Here is a 22,277-nt window from a genome sequence, read left to right as displayed (position 1 = left end):
GTGGTGCATGTCTTTAATCCCAGCATTTGGGAGGCAAAGACAGATGGATCTCTGAGTTCAAGGCCCCCTTGGTTTATAGACTTCTAGGACAGCCAGGGCTATACACAATAATCCTGTCTCAGAAGCCCAAAAATAAACAATGAGCTGGGCTAATCATTTTGAAAGAGGGCAGAGCTGAACTCCCCAAGAAAGTGATTGCTTTGCTCCAAGAAAAGTCACAACCACCAGATAAACCACAGTAATGGCAAATGCGCGTGGTCTCAGCACTGGGGAGATGAAGGCAGGAAGATCAAAAGTTCAGGGTCATCGCTGGTCACGTGTTAGCCTGAGCTGGGGGGGGGGGGGGGGGGGCACGAAACGGACGGACGACAGGACAACTCCTGAGACAGCAGTTGATCTGGATGAGTAGTAAACATCTACTCTTGAGGCTGGAGAGACGGCTCAGTGCTTAAGAGCATTCACTGCTCTTGCAGAGGACCAGAGTTTGATTCCCAGCGCCCAGGTCAAGCAACTCACAACTGCCTGCAACTCCAGCTCCAGGCAGATCCAACACCCCTGGCCTCCATGGGCACCTGCCCTCACTTGTACAAAACCACACACAGACCACACGCATAGGCATAACTAAAATAAATCTTTAAACACAATGAACGAACACCTACTCCCTTCGGACGTGCCTGTGCTACCCATTCGTCCCCTTGGCCACAGTCCACACCATTCTCCATCGCCCCGGCACTGAGACTGAGAACGGGCTACTGTTGCTCACTGCACTACCGTGATTACCACACTTTGTCTTGGTCAAAAGTTAGGACATAAAGTCAGGTGTAGTGGTACCTGAGATGTGGAGGCAGGAGGATCAGGAGTTCAAAGTCATCCTCAGCTACAGAACGACTTGGAGGCCCACCTGAGCCTGAGGAGACCCTGCTTCAAAACAACAAACAAAAGAAACATGACCAGCAAGATAAGTCATCAGGAAAAGCTGCCTCTTGCCAAGCCTGACAACCTGAGTTCAATTCCCAGGACCTCCATGGTGGAAAGACAGACCCAATCTCACACACATGTGGATGGAAGTCAGAGGACCTTCGACCTTTGAGAATCAGTTCTCTCCTTTCCCCACTTGGGACTCCATCAAACACAGGTCTTCAGTCTTGGTGGCAAGAAACTTTACACAATGAACCATCTTACTCAAAATAAGTATAATTAAAACACACGCACACACACACACACCCCAAAGAAACCAAGAGAGTGGCCTGTTTGGAGACAGTGTATCTATAAACAGACATTGCTATGACATGGAGCCTTCTCACCTTCCAGCGTGCAAGTGTCCACCTGCCAATGCAACACCACAGACCTTGTTCCAAAATCAATTCCCCTACCCCCAGATCACAGTTCTCATGTTCTCAGTGAGGAAATCCCAGTTACGAGGCCCAAGGGAGTAATGGTAAAAGTCGAATAGTGACTTTTACCCTTAACTCCAAGCTACAACTCCTTAGCTAAGCCTTTGTCCAGCAGAGGACTGCAGCAGCGCACAGAACACATGGGAATCCATCTGAGGAGTTTATACCTCAGAGATCCAAGGTCAACTTTGGGAATGTGGTGAGGAGCCCAAGTCTATCATAAAGCTTTACTTTTTTTTTTTTTGTTTTTGTTTTTGTTTTTTTGGTTTTTCGAGACAGGGTTTCTCTGTGTAGCTTTGCGCCTTTCCTGGAACTCACTTGGTAGTCCAGGCTGGCCTCGAACTCACAGAGATCCGCCTGGCTCTGCCTCCCGAGTGCTGGGATTAAAGGCGTGCGCCACCACCGCCCGGCAAAGCTTTACTTTTTTATGAGATTATAATCTTGCATAACTTGCAGATTTAAATAATAAGCTAAGGGTTGGAAAGTTGTCTCCGTGGTTAAGAGCACTTGTTGCTTTTGTAAAAGACCAGGGTTCAATTCCTAGCACCCACACAACAGCGCACAACTGTCTCTAACTCTAGTTCCACGGGATCGAATTCCCTTTTCTGACCTCCTAGGGCACTAGGCATGCACATGATGTATAACAAACATGCAGGCAAAATACTCATACATACAATAAAATAATCTAAGGGGGAAAAATGCCAGAGCCTAGTTCCAGTGATGTAACCTCAGCGTACTCCACAGTTTATCTTAAATTCCTGCCTTTGGTCTACTGACAGTTTTCCCATCATGCCCTGTTCTGTCTGTGCAGAATGCCTCCTCTCTGTCCTTTACCAAATCACCTCAATTACCAGCACACACAATCATACTCAGCTACATGGCCATAGTCTTTCAGCCATTTGCTTCATGTGTACCCTAAATTTTTTAATCACCTACCCATCCAAACCACATGCACTGGCTCACACCTGTAATCCCAACACTTGGGAGGCTAAAGAAAGATTGCCTTGAGCTCCTGACCAGCATGGGCTACAATGTGAGAACCTTTGAAAAAAAAAATGGTAGTGATACAATCCACCACCCCACACATACCCCTGCCAAGACAGTGTCTCTACAGAGCCCTGGCCGTCCTGGAACTCACTATGTAGACCAGGCTGGCCTCAAACTTAAGAGATTTGACTGCCTCTGTCTTCCAAGTGCTGGGTTAAAGGTGTGCACTACCATGCCTGGCCCAATAATACAATTCTTTAAAGGGCATGGTGGTACATGCCTTTGATCCTAGCACTGAGATGTGAAGGCAGAAGGATCAGGAAGAGTTCAGGGTCATCCTCAGTTACATAGTAAGTTCAGGGCCAACCAGGGTCTTGTACGGTCCTGTCCCAAATACCCAACCCCAGCCCCAACATCCTGCCTCTGTCCTCTGGAGGCCTCTTGACCACACCCCAAAACATCCTTAGAATCCCATGTCCGGTTCTTCCTCTGAGGTCAGTACTGATGTGGATAATGGCAAGAGGCTTAGATAACATGGTCTTTGTGTGTGGTTATTTGCCAGCTTTAGAAAGTTACTGTGGAGGGATGGGGGTGGGGGGCGCTGCCAAGCACAGGTCAGGGATGGCTTAGCACCTGAAGGCAGATTTTTGTCCAAAGACTTCACTGCACAGAGTGAAATGTTCTTTGAACTGCAGGTACAAAGTGACATGCACACAGGTTCGAGCCACAATGGCTTTAGGGTTCTTTTTGTTTTGTCGGGCTGTTTGCTTGGTTACTAACAACCAAAATTAGGAATTTTCACATTAAATTCTGAGTGTCTTTCTATAGGAAAAATATTAAGCCACATGTCATAGTTAGGGTGTTATTGCTGCTGTGAAGAGACACCAGGACCATGGCAATTCTTATTGTAGACCCGGCTGTCCCGTCTGTAGACCAGGCTGGCCTTGATATCACAGAGATCCTGAGGGCTGGGATTAAAAGGTGTTTGCCTAACCCAGAGCTTTGGAACAGAAGCTATAAGCCCAGGTCCAGATCAAGTCTGTCCTAGAGGATGCAAAAGAAACAGCCTAAGTGGCTTTGAGCTCTTTGGCCATAAGAGGGCACCAGAGTCTCACGGTTTAGATAACACCTCAGCTATTACCAGCACACTGAAGAGAAAGGAGAAACCTCACCTTCCACCAGGCGAAGACCAGGGCCAGAGATGAGACACACCAAACACAAGTGAGCACAGGGTGGAGGCTTGAGAAGAGACAGGCTAGCTCCTGAAGGCAGGAGCCTCAGGGACCACAGAGTAAATAAAAGGTCATCCTGGGTTTACACGAAATCGTCTCAAACAAGCAAGCAAGCAAACAAAAAACCCAACAAAACAACCACCAAAACTCAACTAAATTAAAAAGAGCAAGTGACTTCCAGGGGCCACAGCGTCTACTATGCTTACAGACACAGGGTAGGGCCATCCTTAAGTTTCCTGTTAAGGACACGGCACTGGCATCTTCTATGAACACAAGCCCAAAATCCTGAACCGAAGGCACAAGGAAGGGGCCCAAAGCCAGAGTGGGCTTGATTCAGTGCCCGACTGCGGCCATCAGTATGCAGCACACAGCAGACAGTGCAGACCAGGGGGGATCTCAGTGAAGATCTTCGCTCTGGCTTTTGCACCTTGCTCCCCTTGAGCATGGGCATCGCAGCTCCCACTCCTTCCTCCCTGAGCAGAGCTGATTTCCAGGAGACAAGCTGCAGATTCTAGGAATGTGAATCCGAGTTTGGATAGAAACAGAGGCATCAGAGAAGCCTCTAATTCAAGTGACCCTGTCCTGGGAAGCTACGGACTCCCTTAGCACAGTCAGACTCTGGCATGGTCGGGAAGACAGGTGGGAAAATGGCAACCAGAGGGAGACGACTTTTGGACCATTTGCCTAACTCTTCCCATTCCTGGATATTCCTCACTTGAGCAGCTCAGCCATCCAGGGCCCTGACTGTACACTCCACTCAAGGAGCAGAAACTGAGCCTCATTCTCCACCTTGCATCAAGTGCAGGGTCCATTGGGGCAGTGTGTGTGTTTGTGTGTGTGTGTGTGTGTGTACACACACCTGGGCAGGAGGGATGGTTCCATGATTAAGAGCACTTGGTGCACATGCAGAGGACCTGGTCTGACCCATGACACCCACATGCTGGCTCACACCTCCAGTTCCAGGGATCTGACACCCTCTCCTGGCTTCTGCAGGCACATATGTGGTACACATAAACATGCTCTCAAAACGCAAACACACACAAAACTCCTTTACAAAAAATGTGTGTGCCTAAGTATATGTAAGTGTACTCTGCATGCAGGTGCCCGGGAAGTCAGGAGAGTGTGTGGAGTTACGAGCGTTTGTGAGCCACCTGATGTGGATGCTGAGAACAGAATCCAGCTTGTCTGCTGGTTCCTTTCCAATTTATTGAGGCGAGGTCTCCTGCTGAACCTGGAGCTTGCTGATCCTAGAGAGAGCCCTCTAATCCCAGGACCCCTTTTCTGCCTCCTCAATGCCAGGATTCCAGTGGACTGCCTGCAGCCATCCAGTTTTTACGTGGGTTCTGGGGATCTGAACTCTGGTCCTTATGCTTGCAAATCAAGTGCTTTGCCCATCGAACCATCTCCCTCTGTGGGATCTCGAAGAAAACATTTATTAGTGGGTGCGGAAGTGTGGCCACCGTGCACGTGTGGAGGTCGGAGGACAACTTGAAGAAGCTGCTTCTCCTTTCCCACTATGTGGATCCCAAGGATGAAAATCTGGATGCCAGGCTTGGTGGCAAACACCTTTACCTGCTAGACAGTTCCCATGGGAGCTTTTACCTTCAGTTTCCCTAGCTACAAAAAGCAGATGAGAATACCTTTCTTGCTTCAAAGGACGTTTACAGTGATCACGAGAGACTGCACATGCACCCACTGTGCACCCCACATCAGGACAGGAATGTGTGATCCTGTTCCTCCGGCCATTAGAATCCTGAGAGCCCCAGTCAGGTCGCGGGTGACACTGAGAAGGTAGAGGCAGAGGCCAGTTTGATCTACATACCAAGTTCCAGGACAGCCAAAGCTACACGGTGAGTTAGGACTCTTATCTCAAAACAAAATGAAGAGTGTCGGGCTGGCCAAGTGGTCTAAGGGGTCAGACTTCAGTTCTGTTCCTCAGTGGCTTGTAAGAAGGCCAGGGTGCAACTCAGTGTTGGAGCAGAGTCACATCCCAGGCCTTGTGCTGCTGGCCTTCTGCAGCCTCTCCTCTCGAACACTGTGAAGATTCGTCACTCAGATTGGTTTAATAAAAAGCTGAATAGCCAGTAGCTAGGCAGGTTTCTCGGGGCAGAGAGGAAGCTGGGAAGAAGGGTGGAGACTCTTGAGAGTCGCCAGCCAGAGACAGAGGAAGCAGGAAAGCAGCATGGGCAGTACAGAGGAAAGGTAATAATGCCATGAGACAGAAAGTAAATTAATAGAAATGGGTTAAGTTATACGAGCTGGTCAGAATCAAGCCTAAGCTGTTGGCCGAGCTTTTATAATTAACAATAAGTCTCTGTGTCATGGTTTGGGAGCTGGCAAGAGGGACAGAAAATGGGTAGTTAGTGTAGTGTGAAAATATCTGAGGCTACACTCTTATGAGTTCTGGGCCTCTGACCCATTTTTACCTTCCCCTTTCTTCCAAGTAGAACATTAGATGAAAACAACAAAAACAAAATACAACTTCTTTTTTTTTTCTTTTCTGCTTTTTTCCAGGATTTCTCTGTAGACCAGGCTGGTCTCAAACTCAGAGATCCTCCTGCCTCTGCCTCATGAGTGCTGGGATTAAAGGCGTACACCACCACTGCCCCGCTCAAAATACAACTTCCAGTGAGTGACAAGCACAGTGGCTGATGATCTCAGCACTGTAGAGGTTGAGGCAGGCTAATGCAAGTTGAAGGCCATCCTAGAATACATGGTGAGTTCCAGGCCAGTCTGGGCTGTAGAATAAGACTTTGTATCAAAACATACACACACATACACTTCAATGACTATAACCCCTGACAAGAACAGACTATGTAAGGTGTAATCTACACTTTATATTTTGGTAAAAATAAAATAAATGCCAGATATGTTGTCACATGCTTGACACTGGGTACTTGGGAGGCGGAGACAGCAGGATTATCATGAGTTTGAAGTCAGCCTGGGCAAATTCCAGGCCGGGAGATAAAGTGAGACCCTAACTCATTGAAGGCTATGGTAGTTCCTTCTGGCACTTTCTATAGCTATACTGAGGTGCTTAAGGTCTGTTTCTCCAGGATTATCTACAAGCTGACACAACTCCTAAAGACCAAGTCTTCAGTCAGACTTCAGGAAACGATCTGCCTGCTCAGCCAACTACACTCCTCTGGCCCCACGTTGGCTGGGTTCTGACCCGGTACCGATTCCCACACAGCCCGGAGCCTACACACCAACTCTCCTATAAAAGCCCTACGATAAGAACTGCCATCATTAAAAATTGCTGACCAAACTACAGAATCTCAAAAGGATGCAGGCGAACCACGCCAAGTTCTCATGGGGCAAAGGGGCGGGAGCCAGAGTCCGATCAGGCATCTTCAGAACTTAGTATTCCTTGCCTCTCCAGTCCTTTAAGAAGGGAAGAAACCGGCCGGGCGGTGGTGGCGCACGCCTTTAATCCCAGCACTCGGGAGGCAGAGGCAGGTGGATCTCTGTGAGTTCGAGGCCAGCCTAGGCTACCAAGTGAGTTCCAGAAAAGGCGCAAAGCTACACAGAGAAACCCTGTCTCAAAAAACCAAAAAAAAAAAAAAAAAAAAAAAAAAAAGAAAGGGAAGAAACCACGCCCCTGCTGTCTCAAGTTTCTATTGCTGTGATAAAGAACATGACCAAAAGCAACTTGGGAAGGAAAAGGTTCACTTGATTTACATACCCCAGGCCACAATCCACTGAAAAGCCAAGGCAGGAACCTGGAGGCATGATGAAGCAGAAGCCACCAAGGATGCTGCTCTCCGGGCTGCTCACCATGGGTTGCTCAGCCTGCTTTCTTGTACAGCCCAGGACTACTGCCCAGGTGTAGCACTGCCCAGTATGGGCTGGGCCCTCCCACATCAGTCATGAATCAAGAAAATGCCCTACAGACTTGTCTACAGGCCAATCTGATGGAGCATTTTCTCAATTCCCTCTTCCCAGATGATCCTGGCATGCGGCAAGTTGACAGCACCTAATCAACACTCCCGCCATCAGAGACCAGGACACACCTGCTGGCTTTTTCTGAAGAGCATAGCACAGGCATTCTGGGCAAGGCTGCTTCTGAGCCCAGCTTTACCATGCCCTCGCCAGGTAACACCTCAACTGTGGGGTGGCTCTACCTGTCAACTCAAACTCAGTCCAGATGTGACATTCCACTGAAGCCTTTCTGCAGAGGCCCCGCCCCAGCAAAGAACCAGCTGGAAAGGCTGAAGGATCTCCCTTCCTCTTATCAGACCAAGGCCTGGGCCCTGCTCAGTAAAGCATGAAGGAGTCTCCCTCCTCCCTCCCCCTTCTCCCTGGAAGCCACAGGCACAGGGTACACTTTTAAATTATGGAGTAGCTTCCTCTGCCCCTCTCAGAAAGACCCAGGCGCCCCAACTAAATAATTCAGCACCTTGGGAAGACCCAGTGGATCCTGACACAGCAGAAGTAGGTCAGGCCATGACTTGGCTCTGGGAGGGGGCTGTCAAGCACACAACAGCTCCTTCTCCATGCTAGAAGGAGCTGCAGGCTAGGAAGGCCCTTGCTTGCTTGGCAAGACCACATACCAGTGAGGGGTACTACAAAGACCCCATTCCTTCCCTTCCTGGTACAAGTGCAGGTACATCCCCTCCTGAATTTCCCTCTGGGGTTCAGGTAACCTGCCCACCTGCACCCCAAGTTACCCTAAAGCCTGTGTTTGCCTGTGCCCCTCCTACCCACTCAGCACCTGGATACATGTCAGCCCTGATCCATATGTCAACAGTTAACACCCTAGACCCAAGCCAGACAAGAGAAGGGGTGAGGTGCTGGAGTCATCCGAGGTGCGACCAGGGCCAGCAGCCACAGCCACTGCCACTTTGCTAGGTGGGGGCAGCAGGAGGCAGGCTCTGTCTACTGGCCCCACCCTGCAGGACCAGGATGGACAAAAAGCAAACTCAGAAAGGCAGCCCTCCAGTAGGAGCTGGAAAAGATCTCAAGCCACTTCTCCTGAAACACCGTATCACAGAGGAGCCAGGGTGGCCACAGGCCTCCTGACGACCCTGTCCATGCCAGCCCAGACTCTCAGCACAGCCCACCTCGGGGACCTTCTCTCTTCCCAGCTATCAGCCAACAGTACAGGTTAGTTTAACCTGCCATGGGCAAGGTTTACGGCTCCTCTCTGCCCCCCAGGCCAGCCTCACAGATGTGCACCAAGATCAGACTCTAGGGAGGGAAGCTAAGCATACCAACTTCAGTTTTTTCTTTCTAGAGGGCTTGAGAACCACAGGGCAAGAGGGTGAAGGCAGGTAGATAAAGACACACTCAGGTCCCTGACTGGGTGCGGGGACTAAGGCTCTCTGCCCTCAGAATTCCATGACCAGGAGTGAATTCATCACACATGAGATAACGGACAGCGGGCACCTGTATGACCCCGGTGCAGGTCATTCCTCACTCTGGGACTGGTTCCTCAGCTAACGAAGGCAGCAATGACTGTAGCCACTCTGAGGTATCCCCAGCGAGACAGCCACTGGGCCAGGACCGTTTCCCGGCTTCCCTCTGGTCATCCCCAGCCTGACAGCCTGGGTCCCATGGAATGTACAAGCAAAAATCAGAGCACAGTCACTTCAGGTTTTTATTTTGCGTTTCATTTACGATCCAGTTTCACATTCTCACAGGGTCAGCAATTACAACAGCCACCTCCAGACATCACCCACTGTCCGAAGCAGCCGATATCCGAGCTGAGGTTAAAGGTAGAGCACGCACATGCTTGTAAAATAAAACAGAATTGCACAATTTATCCTTCAGCTCATTCTTCTTAAACCAATGCCCGACACAAAGGCTGATCGCTAAGGAACGGAACACGCCCCCCTCCCCTTCTTCTTCACGCTTCAAACTAAACATTAAACTTATCCGACAGGCTGAACAAGGTCTCTTCAATAATTAATGGTAAACACATGAAAAACCCTTTATGATCCATAAATATTTTGTTACATAGGGTACAAAAATACTTTTCACGTTTTGGTTGGTTTCAGAGTTCAGGAAGAATGAGGAGCAGTGGCAGGGTTGGGTGTTCTGGGGGAGGCAAGCACAAGGGAGGCTTCTTAGGCTGTCAGCCCTCCGGACAAGGAGACGACGACGCAGGACGCTGATTAAGTGAAAGTCAGAGGCTGTGGATCTGCTGCTAGATGAGGATGGAGTCTGCAAGTGTATGTGCGTGTGTGCGTGTGTGTGTGTGTGTGTGTGTGTGTGTCTGATAGGAGCAGGGTCCTTCAAGTCAGAAGCGGCCGCAAGGCTCAGGCCTCCCTGAAGTAGGGTGGGTGTAGGAGTCAGGAGTGGAGAGAGAGACCAGGCTTGACAGGCCTCCGGTGCCAAGACCTGTTGCTACGGCGACAGTGTGAGAACAAACCGTACACTCGTATGCACAAGTTTAAGCGTCACAATTCATAAACATGCAAAATCAAATGTCCCTTTCCCTTGATGGGGAACTACGGAAGTAAGTTTGAGCAGGAGGTCGGGCTGTGCTGGGTTCCCACTGAGGCGGGCAAGCTGGGCCTGGGTGTCCCAGTCAGAAGGCCTCCGGATCCTCCTGGAGGGCCTTGGAGAACTGAGGAAGAAGGAAACAAGAGCCGTCCACTGAGTCAGGCTTCAGATTCACAGTGTCTAGAGGGAAGCAGCAGTTCCGCACAGGCCTCGGGTGGCAGTGAGGGCAGAGCCCTGTTTTGGCCCCACACAACCCAGGACCAACTCCAGGGTGACAAGACCTGGAGGGAGGGGAGAGAGGTGGCCATGAGCAGAGAAGGACCGGAGCTGGCTATGGAGGCCGAAAAGGGGGATGCAGGGTAACGGGAAGAGGGCAGAAAGGAAGCAGCCGCGGGTGCCCCTGTGAACGCTCAGGAGTCCACAGCCCTGGCAAGCTCTCAGGACCAGGCAGAGAGGACCCACGGCCATGTGAGCAGCCAGCACTGAGGATGCTGACCTCAGAAGCCAACACTTACTGAGGAGCTAACAGAACTGGCGGTACTTCCATCCTTGCTGGGTGGTATCTGAGGAGGGGTACCAGCGCACCTGCAAGAAAAGTCACCGTCAGGGTACACTTACCAGCTGCTCACCTCAGTCCTCAGCGGGAGCCAGGCGAATCTGAACAGAGTCCCTGCAGCTGTCCAGGCTGTCACTGATCACTTGACAGAGGCTGGGCCAGTTACTCACCTCTAAGCATCAGCTTCTTTCTCCTGAAAATGGGAAAACACACCTGGCCTGCCTCCTCTCGAGGGTCAGGGTTCCATGAGGAGGACACATCAGCATTTGGACCCCACATGTACATGCATGCTTTGGCATGCACGAGGAGGTTATATAGCACAACTTGTGGGAGTCGGTCCCCTCCTCCTACACAGCCTCCAGGGACTGAAGTCGGTATATTAGGCTTGATAGGCAAGTGTCTATCTGCTGAGCCATCTTGAAAGGCCCTAGGGTTTTGGTTGGGTTTTTTTGTTTTTGAGACAGGATCTCATGAGTTCCCTGGACCTCCACCTCTTGAGTGCTGGGATTACAGGAGTGGGTGTCTGTGTCTGTGCTAAGGATTGAACCCAGGCTTCATGCATGCCAGGTAAGCACTCGGACAACAGTGTTGCCTAGCCTGAGAAATTCTCAACAGGAGAAGGAGCTTGATACATTTTATGCTGTTTCTTTCATTTTATCTCTTTCTTTTTCTTGGCCCACCCAGGAGACAGGGTTTCTCTGTATCCCTGGCTGTCCTGGAACTAGCTCTGTAGACCAGGTTGGCCTCGAACTCAGAGATCCACCTGTCTCTGCCTCCCAAGGGCTGGGATTAAAGGAGTGCACCACCACCTCCACCCAGCTTGGATTTGTTTCTTCATCTATCTACAAAACAAACATGGCTGTAAACAGCAAGCTGGACAGGAAGTAAAACACACAAAAACAAAAAACAGTGTGGTTTTCAAGAGGCGGGTCTCCACACACAGGTCCTGGCCTTTCCTCAATGCAGCCATTTTTGACTGCATTTCCATTTTCCCCACACTCTCATGGGCTCATAAGTGCAGAGACTTGAAATCCCTACTGAGGTTTCAGGCAGGAGGTGACAGTTTCAGGTTATCCTTGCCTGGGCCTGCAGCTACCTATACTGACAATCACAGAAGGCCCCCCACACACAGGCCAGCAATCCCAAGGTTGGATTCCCAGAGACTGGTCAATAAAATGGCATGGATCCCTCTCGGTGAGCTAGACATCTGGCAAGGACAGCTGAGCTGCTGCCAGACAAAGGCTTCAGGGAAGGCACCTGCCCCAGTCACACACGGCAAAGGAGGAGCATGTCAGCTCCAGCCTGAGCCAAAGCTGCCTGCCTGGGGGAGAGTGGGGTCTGAGCATCCAGGAGAGCCGGGAGTCCCCTTAGGAAGAGTGGGATGGTACTTAAGAGCCACTGTAGGGAATGTGTTAGAAAGCTGGGCATTCAGACAACACCCACGAAGCTGCAGCAGGCAGACCCAGATGGCCCGCTTGGCTGCATTTGATTCCCGCCTCTTGGGTAAGCAGAAAGGGTATGACCAGTGCCAGGCCCTCTGGGCTGAGGAAACTGCCCTAGGAACTGCTCCTGGGACCCTCCCAACTCTACTACATGTTGGTTGTAGAGTCCACCGTTCGGGCCATCACAGCCTCCCGGGAGGTGACAAGAAGTTAGGGGCTGGTTATCCTTACACTTGCCCACCTGGCACAGAGCAGGACAGGCTCTTCCTTCTCCTGGCTGACAGCTATAAGGGAGGAGGAATTCCTCTGGCTCTTTGCTGGGCTGGGAATACCCTCTTAGTTGGACACCCAGCTAGACACTAGAAGTTATTCACAAGCAAGGATATAAAGAGGAAGAAGCAATACTGTCACCAGACAAGCTCGGGGCTCCAGCCAGCTCAGAAATCTCCTCATGGGCTCTGCCTACCACCCTTCACCCAGCTGGAGTAGCCCCACAATTAGTGCCTGACTGGCTGGGAGCCCATGGGACCAGACACAGGAGACTCGAAGGGAAGCCTTAAGAAGCCTCCCACTCACCCTCTTCCGTATAAGGGAGCTGAGGCCTCAGATGGGTGCTTGAAAGTCTCCCCATACTCGCTCCACGGGTGCTCCAACTACAGCAGCAGTTCTTCAGCCTCGGAGTCAAGACGTCTTAGGATGTCTTGGGGGCATTTATGGCCCAGGACAGCCAGGCCACTGATGCACAGGGAATGCACTTGAATGGATGCACTCAGTGGGGTTGCTGTAGAACATTTCATGGATGCCTAGCATATGCCTGTGGCCTGGCTTCCACTAAAAGCAGCCCAGTCTCTCTCTGCATCTCCTCTTCCTGCTCAGCTCATGACATCCTCCAGGCCCAGGCCTACCATGTGAGGGACCCTGTAGCCATCATCCTCTCAGGGCCTTCAGCTGTTCATAGCTTCCCGAGAGGCCACCCCTGTCCTACCTAAGGGCTGCTTCAAACCAAGAAGTGAGCATGAGGACACAGCCTCAGTCCCCTCTCAGATCTTAGGACCGAATAAAAAGATCTACCAAAAAGGAATGATTCTACATAAGAAAAAAATATGAATAGTCAATAAATATGAGAGCCTCACTGGCCAGAAAATCAGCTACAGTAATACTTCACCCAGGACCAGTGAGATGGCTCTGTGACTAAAAGCACATAGGCCCGTTGACCTGAGTTTGGTCCCTGGAACCCACAAAAAGGTGGAAGGAGAAAACTGACTCCACAAAGTTGCCCTCTGACCTCCATACATACGCCATGGTACCCATGTCCACACACAAACATCATCATCATCATAATTAATAGTAAATAAAAACAAACAAACAAAAAACAGCAACAGCGAACCTCAGTCCTTGCCTGACGAGACTGTCAAGTCTGCACTGGGACTTCATATTGGTCTAGGAATTCACCACTAGGAAAACCATCAGGCCAAGTGCCCACAAATGTGTAGCAAGGAGAGTCACCTCACTAGGTCCTGTCAGCAGGTTCTAACTCTCAACTTCTTTGACACCTGTCTAAAGCTGGCACATTATACATCGATATGCCAGCCAGGAACCTGGGCACAAATCCAGTAACTGATGTGGAAAACTAACCGTCCAAAGATTAAGTTCCAGTGAGCACGGTGGCTATGCTTGCAACGCTGGAACTCAGCCGGTAGAGGTAAGAGAATGAGGAGTCTGAGGCTGGGCTTGGGTCCATGGGACTTTGTCTCAAAAATCCAGAAGAGACAAGATTAACTGAACAGAAAATTTTATGGAAAGACTCACATCCACGGATTTATTTATATACCCGCTCCCAAATCTATAATTGGTTAGTTTACCATCATGAATTCGTGTGAGCGTGTGTGCCAGTGTGCGTGTGGAAGCAGTGCTCTCCTTTCACCTTTCTGTGGGTTCCAGGGACCAAGCTCAGGTCACCAGGCTTGGAGGCAAGCACCTTTACCCTCCTGGGTCATCTTACCAGGCCCAAAATTTATTTTTTAAAAAAGAGACAGCCATCACAGGGCATGACAGCACATGTCTGTATGTCCAGCACTGAAGCAGAGGCAGGGGGGATTGCCATGAGTTTAAGGTTTTTTGTTTAAAGGGGAAAAAAAAGGGAAAGAAAAAGGTTTTCCTTGGAGTATGATAAGCCAATGTTAAAAGAAACCCATCCTGTCTGGTTTTCTCCCTAAACGCAGATCTGTAGGAGCTTAAATGTTTTTGAGGTACTTGCCACGAGTCATGTGCTGCTCTGAGTTTCCATTCACAAATTTCACTTAAATTGTCAAGAGTCCTATTACACAGAAAACAGGCAAGGGAGTCTGTGGCCACACATGCTTTGTGCTTTCGTGCCTTCTTGCTTACAAGTTTTGTTGTTGTTGAGACAGAGTTTCAATGTAGCACAGGATGGCTTCCAAAACTGCTATGTAGCCAAGGCTGACCTTGAACTCCTGACCCTCCTGCCTCTACCTCCCTAATGCTGGGATTACAGGCAGAGGCCACAAGGCCTATCTCAGGTGAAGAATCAGTTCCTTTCAGGGCCCTCCTGCAGGTCTGGTCTGTGCAGCCACAGGGCTATGGAAGCTGGGGTGTGTCCCGCAGGGGAGCAATAGGAATCTTAGTTCCCACACCTTCCTGCCTTCTATTTTCAGCTGCTACCTTTTCTCAAGGTCACCTTCACTTTTCTATTGGTCCTCTGGGTCAGGACCTCTCACTTAGGCTTAAAGTGTCCACTCCCTTATTCAGACACTTCGGGAGGAGTATTGTCAGGGAACAAAGTGGACAGGGAAAAACAAATATCACTCCACGGAACAGACTTGCGTGCCTATCACGACGCCCTCATGGTCTCTCTTACTGCTGGGAAAACGGGTGTCCAGTCAGTGTGAAAAGCAAGGTCAGAACTAAAGCATGCTTAGTCATTTGTCAGCCCCCCAAAACAGGCCACTGTGCTTTGGGGTGGCCTCCTCCCTGCTCCCAGGAAGGCTAGAAGACAGCACCTCAGGCAGACACAGACCTCCAGCCAGACAATAATAATAATGCTCCTGCCTCAGCAATCAAAACCACCAGCACTTCTGTAGTACTTTATGCTGATAGCTCCGCCACAAAAGCTGGGTGTGGTAGAGTATGAAGTATCCTAGCAACCCAAGATGGAGGCAGATCAGGAGTTCAAGGTCATTTCATCTTAAGCTACATGAGACTCTATCTCAAAAAGCACAAAGACAAACGATAAAAAGGGACCCTTGAGATGTAGCTCAGTGGTAGTACTCGCTTAGAATGTATGAGGCCTTGGGTTCCATTCTGAGTACTGTGTAACCAGGGTGTTGCCTGCCTGTTACCTCAACACTCTGGAGGTGAAGATGGGGATCAGAAGCTCAACACCAACCATCCAGACCCTGGGCTACACAGTGCAACCAGCTTGGGCCAGGTGGTGGTGGCACATGCCTTTAGTGCCAGCACTCTCGAGGCAGAGGCAGGCGGATCTCTTTGAATTCAAGGCCGGCCTGGTCTACATAGTGAGTTCTAGGACAGGCTCCAAAGCTACACAGAGAAACCCTGTCTCAAAACCCAGTCTGGAATATGGGAGACCTTACCACAAAAACCAAAACAAAAACATCACAAAAAACAAAATGGGGTGGGTGAGGGTGGGGGTGGGAATATTCAGTAAGTACTATTTTCTCCATTTAACAAGGAAATCGAGATCTGAGGTTAAAGGTCACACAGAGGTTGAGGAATGGGGCCAGGATCTGGACTAAGCTAGAAAACAGCAGAGCATGGGAAGGAGCTGGGAAAGGGGCCGCAGGAGACTACAGACTTCAGAGACTAGCAGCAGGGTAGCACTCCCAGCCAGCTGGCAGAGCAGAAGAGTGTCTCCCAGGTTCACTTGACGACAAATCCAGGGTCTCTGGCTCCTGAATACCTGACCCAGTTAGCCTTTTCATTTTCTTTTTTTTTTTTTTTTTTTTTTTTTTGGTTTTTCGAGACAGGGTTTCTCTGTGTAGCTTTGCGCCTTTCCTGGAACTCACTTGGTAGTCCAGGCTGGCCTCGAACTCACAGAGATCCGCCTGGCTCTGCCTCCCGAGTGCTGGGATTAAAGGCGTGCGCCACCACCGCCCGGCTGCCTTTTCATTTTCTAACTGAGCACATATAGGCCCAAAGGAGAAGATCATGTAGCTACTGCCCAGGCAGGACCACGTAGCTACCTCCATGTGCTCTTTCCTTGATAGTATAGGAAACCCCCACGCTGGATGGTGGCCAGGACAGAGTAAAGGTCTACGTGGCCAGCAGCAGAAACAACAGTACTTGACGCCCTATTCTGGGCCCAGCCTCTACTCTCAAACTTCCCACAAACAGCTACTGTCTCTTTTCTGCCCCAGTGCCCAGTCCCCAAACCTGTAATCCCAATACTTAGGAAGTTGAGGCAGGAGGATTACCAACAGTTCAAGCACAGCCTGGCCTACACAGCAAGATTGCCAGGGCCTGAGCTTCCAAATAATCCACGAAGACAACAGTTTGTGGGGATATTTTTGGACACCAAGTCTCACATTTTAGCCCAGGCTGTCTTAAAAATTCCAGCAATCCTTCTGCCTCAGTTTCCTAAATCATAGTATTACAGACAGGAGCTACCAGTCCCGGCAGAAGACAACACTTCTGTTGCCGCAGCCCCAGGGACAGGACAGGTAGGCAGATCCCCCTGGTCTGTCTTGAGCCTTCTACTCCTCCACCCAAAATGGCTTACCTGAGCATGAAGGGCAGCAGCAGCAGCAGTGGCAGTTGGGTAGGTGAGCGTAGTATGTGAAATGGCTGGGGTCAGCTCTGTGGTGTAGAGCGGGTAAGGGGCCCAGGCCTCTGGGGGTGCAGGGATCAGAGCAGCCCCCATCAGGTCATCTACAACAGGAGACAAGAGCCTCCATCATCAGAACACTGGTCTCCCCTCCCACCACCCCCTTTCAAGCAGAAAAGGGGACCCAGCACTATAACTGAACCATAGTCCCCGTGCCCCGAGACCAGGAAAAGAAGCCCTGTGAACTTGCTTGGCATGACCAATACCCTATTTCTGGAAGATCTCAAGCAAGCCATAGATAGCCTGTATTTAAAAAAGAGAGAGAGAAATCACAAAAAGGCTTCAAGGAAATAGCGTAGCCCTGACAGCCTAGGAGCTCAGCCTTCCTCAGTCTAGAAAAGCCTGCAGAGGAGGAAGTAGGCTGGTAAGTCTCAAGGCGGTGGCTACAGATGAGAGAAGGACCCGGAAAAGGAGTTTAAGGAGAACCTGCTGGCCTGAGCCAAGTCAAAGGACAGGAGAAGCAAGACCAGAGGCTCACTCACAAGGGTCCCGTGCAATCAAATGTGCTCCTAGGGCAGGGTGGACATTGGTGGGATTTGGTGTTGCTATTAGCTTGCTTTTGGCCATCTTGGTGTTAGCTTTGGCAAACTCTAGCCTCAGGGTCTGTGGGTTCTCCGGATCAAAGCGAATACCCTAAATGGGAAGAAAAGGAAGAGAGACTCATACAAGGACTCATCTTGTCAACTGCCATCAATACAGAGGGCTCCAGTAGCAAGCTTGCCTATAAGCCTCTTGCACACAGGGTTACAGCTGAGGGAATACTGCTGACCTTGTGAGTAATGACACTCATCACAAATCAGGCAGCCAAAGATTCTGCCCTGGGATGGATGGGAAACAAAAATCCATCTGTTTATTGAGATGTGCAGTAGGGGAAGATCTGCAGCGGTCAGAACGGGGACAATCACTGCTTCAGAGGTCTGTGGGTCAGAGAAAGGCATGTTCTCTGCTGTCTACTCACATTCAATGCATTTTTGGCTGCTTCTGCTCCTGCCCGGCTGTCAAAGATCACAAAACCAACAGGCTAGTAGGAAGAAACAAAGAACATCCTTGCATGCCTCCTGGCCTTACATCTCTGCTCAACCCCCCTCCTCCCGCCAGTACCACAAACATAAAAACCCATCACCTAATTGGAAACAGTATCTGCCCTGCTGGTTAGAGAACACAGAAGAAATAAAGCTCTTGTCCCGAACACCCTCCCCTAAGGTAAATCTGGAAGATTCAGGATTCATAAGCATCTAAGTTAAGTCCTTCTTGGTACCACACTGTGAAAGGATGCCAACACAGCACTATTCCATGGGTCGTTAATATCATTAACAACATCACCTTTTCTGCAGCTTTTTTTTAAAGCAGTACTGAGGATTAAACCTAGGTCTGGCACATGTCTGGCAAGTCCTCTATCACCACAACCCCAGAAGCCTTTGCAAATGCATGCAGATAAGGTTGAAAACTTCTGAATTCAAACTCCCAGTGGCCCCTGAAGGCTCTGGGCTCTGGCCTCCTGTAGGAGGTCAGAGCTCAACTACTATCTCTAATGTCTTCAGCCTTGGGGGCCAGGCAGGCTGTGGTTCCAGAATGCCAGAGCCAGACAAGGCCAGAGGCTGACAAGGCCCAGCTGGCTAGAAAAGAGGAGGAGGGAACTGTGGAGGCTGTCCTTCTGTCAGCACAGAAGCAAGACAGCAAAGGGTGAGTCTTCACCTTCGGATGCCTTCAAACAGTAGGAAAAAGGTTTCAGTCCCACCAGCAGTTAACCTGGGCTGGGAGGAAAAACCTAGGAGAGAAATTACCTGTCTTGAGGTGAGCTTGATCAGGGACCCTTCATAGCCCTGTGGAGAGAGGTGGCCATTTCAGGGATCGGAAGCTGTGATTGTGCTAACCCAGCACTGTCTCCCACATCAGCCTCACCTTTACTCAGTGGTCCCCTGACTCATTTTAACAATCCTCCAAAGGCAACCCCCTCACCGAGGCTGAGCTCCTGCAGCCTTTGTGTTCTGAATCACATGGTACAGCAGCAGTACCCAGGGCACTCCTGTGTGCTCTACGAACTTGTAATTCGAGCACAATTGCCTTATCCAGTTTCCTCAGCTTCAAATGAAAAAAAAAAAAAAGAAGCTACACTGAATCTCAAGAATTCCTCACATGGCGAAGTCTGTTAAGATCTTTACCGTCTCCACTTTACAGATGAGCAAACAGAGGTTCGGCAGGGCCGAGAAACCGGCACAAGATGAGATTCAGCAGAACCATTATAGATAGAGAGCCAGGTCTGTGACCTCAGATTCTGATACACCTTTCTGCAGTTCAATCCACAGCAGAGATTCATTCTTGCTGCTCAGCCCTGATCCTGGGCTCTCGGGGCTTCTGGGTCCTGACTCACCTTGAACGGCCGGAAGAGCAGGTAGAGTTCTCTAGGTTTAATATCCACAGGGAGGCCACTGACAAACAGTGTCCGGACCTGGAGACAGAGACCACAGTGGTCAGGATCAGGGGGGACAGGAAGGAAAGGGTTGTTCATCCACAAGGTAGGGCTTACAGAGAAACTGAGTATATCCTAGGCCTCTTTTACACATACAGTTTCGGGGCTTTGAATCTGTCAAAGCTTCCCTTAGGCTTCACCCAACACCTCTGGGCAAATCTCCTGGCAACAGAGGCAAGGCCTTGGTACATAAATGTTACCATCCTTTCTCTGACCAAAGACCACAGCCCCACACCCGAGAGAGAGTGTGTCTCACTCCGTAAGACAAGCACATAAGAATGTTATATTTTTGCACGTGCTACACAGTCACAAGGACCAGAGTTTGGGTCTGGGCACCCACATAATGAGCTGGACATCCTGGGAACACCTGTAAGTACAACTCTGAGAAGAATGGAGACAGAAGGATTACTGTAGCTGGATGGCTTTCCGCTGACGTTCAGGAAAGTGGAGAGTGACAGTGGAGGTCACTAACACCCTCTTCTGGCCACAAACTCACACAGACATGTACACACACAAATAATAAATCTTAAAAAAAAAAAAAAAAAAAGTTGTAGCCCAGGGTGGTGGCACACGCCTTTAATCCCAGCACTCGGGAGGCAGAGCCAGGCGGATCTTTGTGAGTTCAAGGACAACCTGGTCTACAGAGTGAGTTCCAGGACAGGCACCAAAACTAAACAGAAACCCTGTCTCGAGAAAAACAAAACAAACAAACAAAAAAAACACTATCAAGCAATGACAAAAAAAAAAAGTTGTATTTTGCTAGAAGATACTCATGCACCCTTGCTGGAAAAGCTCTATTCTGAAGAGAGGCAGACACACAAGGTGTTTCTCTTATGCTCTGGAGTGTGAGGGCAGGCAGGTGGGCTGCTGACCCCTTGGGTCTTCTGTTTTCTGCACTAGACTCCACAGTAGCTGGGAGTGAGTTATAATCTTGTCTCTAAACCCAGCTGGCGCTTAGCGAATGCTATTAAAAATTTACTAAGGGCCAAAGAAGCCTGGTGGTGTTGGTCTACACCTTTAATCGCAGGCAGAGGCAGGCAGATCTCCAAGTTTAAGTCCAACCTAGTCTACAGAGCTAGTTCCAGGAAAGCCAGGGCTATACAGAGAAACCCTGTCTCCAAAACCAAAAACTACACCAAACCAAATTGAGCTGGGTATGCTGGCACTCACATGTAATCCCAACACCTGGAGGTAGAGGCAACAGGAGCATGAGTTCAAGGTCATCCTTGGCTACAGTGAGCTCGAGGCCAACCTCAGCTACAAGAGACCTTGTCTCAAAACAAACCAAAAGTTTACTGGCTATGGGAACAGGTGACAAGTTGGAAATACATCAATTATTGCAATGGGGTTAAAGGCCAGCCACCCTGCCCTTCTAGGTTTGTTTGTCTCTCTATATAGCCCTGACTGTCCTAGAACTCAATATGCAGATCAAGCTGGTCTTAAATTCAAAGAGTCACCTGCCTCTGCCTCCTAAGTGCTGGAATTAAAGGAGCACCACCCAGCTTTTACCTGGATTTTAAAAAATATTTTGTTCATATGGGTGTTCTGCCTGGACGTATGTATATGTACCACACGCATGCCTGGTACCCCCCGGAGACCAAAATGGGGTATTGCTTACTCTGGAACTAGAGATACAGAAGTTTTTGAGCCACCATGGGAACTCAGGTCCTGGAAGAACAGCCAGTGCTCTTAACTACTTGGATATCTCTCCAATCCCAGACCTGGCTTTTTGTTTTTTTTTGTTTTTCCAAGACAAGGTTTCTCTGTGGCCCTGGCTGTCCTGGAACTCACTCTGTAGACCAGGCTAGCCTCGAACTCAGAGATCCACCTGCTTCTGCCATCCGAGTGCTGGGATCAAAGGCGTGCGCCACCACTGCCCAACTGCAACTTGGCTTTTTATGTGCATTCTGGGGATCATAACTTTAGTCCTCAAGCACACAAGGCAGTGTTTTGCCCGTTGTCTCTACAGTCCCGTACCATATGTTGATTTTGAAAAGTAAAATCTTGCCAGGTTGCCACAAGAGTGTTTGATGCTGTAATGAGTGCCCTCCCTGTGGCTACTAGTTGGCAATGAAGTCAGATCTAAATACCGGGTTTTATCCTGTGACTCCTGGCCTCCTGAACCGCAGGCAGAGTACCTGAGATGACTGGTAGAGCTGTTTACCTTATCCAACTTCTATTTTTGTCCCATTTATTTGCTTTTGTGGTACTAGAACCCTGTATATGCTAGGCAGGCACGGAGCTACAATTCATCCCTCCCCCCTTTTTGTTTATCCACTTGCTTTGAGACAAGATCTCTCTACAGAGCCCTGGCTGTCCTGGAATTCTCTAGGTAGACCAAGTTGGCCTTGAATTTACAGAGATCTGCCTGCCTCTGCCTCTCCAATGCTGGGATTAAAGGCATGCACCACCATGCCCAGCCAATTCCTAGCTTTTGTTTTTGTTTTTGTTTTTTGATATAGGGTTTCTTTGTGTAATAGCCCTGGCTGTCCTGGAACTCACTTTATAGATCAGGCTGGCCTCAAATTCACAAGAGATCCGCCTGTCTCTGCCTCCCAAGTGCTGGGATTAAAGGCATGCGCCACTACACCCAGCGCAATTCCTAGTTTTTTTTTAAAAAAAACCTTTGTCTGAGACAGCATCTTGCTAAAAAGCCTAGACTAGTCTTGAACTTTCAATCCTTTCGCCTGTCTCCCAGGCACTGGGATTACAGGTATGTTACAGGGCTTCTGCTATGCAAATAACCTGGTGTTAAAGAAGGCACATCCCGGCCAGGCGGTGGTGGCGCACGCCTTTAATCCCAGCACTCAGGAGGCAGAGGCAGGCGGATCTCTGTGAGTTCGAGGCCAGCCTGGACTACAGAGTGAGATCCAGGAAAGGCACAA

The 22,277-nt window shown here is 49.7% G+C and overlaps 1 protein-coding gene across 2 annotated transcripts in view; it reads right to left on the bottom strand.

The window, feature by feature from the left end:
- Positions 1 to 9,194: 9,194 nt before the first annotated feature.
- Rbpms2 (RNA binding protein, mRNA processing factor 2) overlaps positions 9,195 to 22,277 on the bottom strand; it is a 33,309-nt gene continuing 20,226 nt past the window's right edge. Inside the window, exons 2-8 of one of the 2 annotated variants that reach the window (XM_052712605.1) lie at positions 19,294 to 19,371; positions 18,707 to 18,745; positions 17,881 to 17,943; positions 17,405 to 17,555; positions 16,818 to 16,966; positions 10,576 to 10,645; positions 9,195 to 10,341 (exon numbers count right to left, since the gene is read on the bottom strand). In XM_052712605.1, coding sequence (XP_052568565.1) covers positions 10,583 to 10,645; positions 16,818 to 16,966; positions 17,405 to 17,555; positions 17,881 to 17,943; positions 18,707 to 18,745; positions 19,294 to 19,371 — 543 coding nt within the window. In that variant the 3' untranslated portion in view covers positions 9,195 to 10,341; positions 10,576 to 10,582. The remainder of the gene's footprint in view (positions 10,342 to 10,575; positions 10,646 to 16,817; positions 16,967 to 17,404; positions 17,556 to 17,880; positions 17,944 to 18,706; positions 18,746 to 19,293; positions 19,372 to 22,277) is intronic. The other variant, XM_052712616.1, reaches the window with a different exon arrangement.

The sequence above is a fragment of the Peromyscus californicus genome, unplaced genomic scaffold (assembly GCF_007827085.1).
Source record: "Peromyscus californicus insignis strain IS unplaced genomic scaffold, ASM782708v3 Scaffold_11__1_contigs__length_118956290, whole genome shotgun sequence".
In the NCBI taxonomy this organism is placed as follows: Eukaryota; Metazoa; Chordata; class Mammalia; order Rodentia; family Cricetidae; genus Peromyscus; species Peromyscus californicus.
The sequence above is the reverse complement of the archived record's forward strand: the minus strand, read 5'-3'. Positions and strand labels throughout refer to the sequence as shown.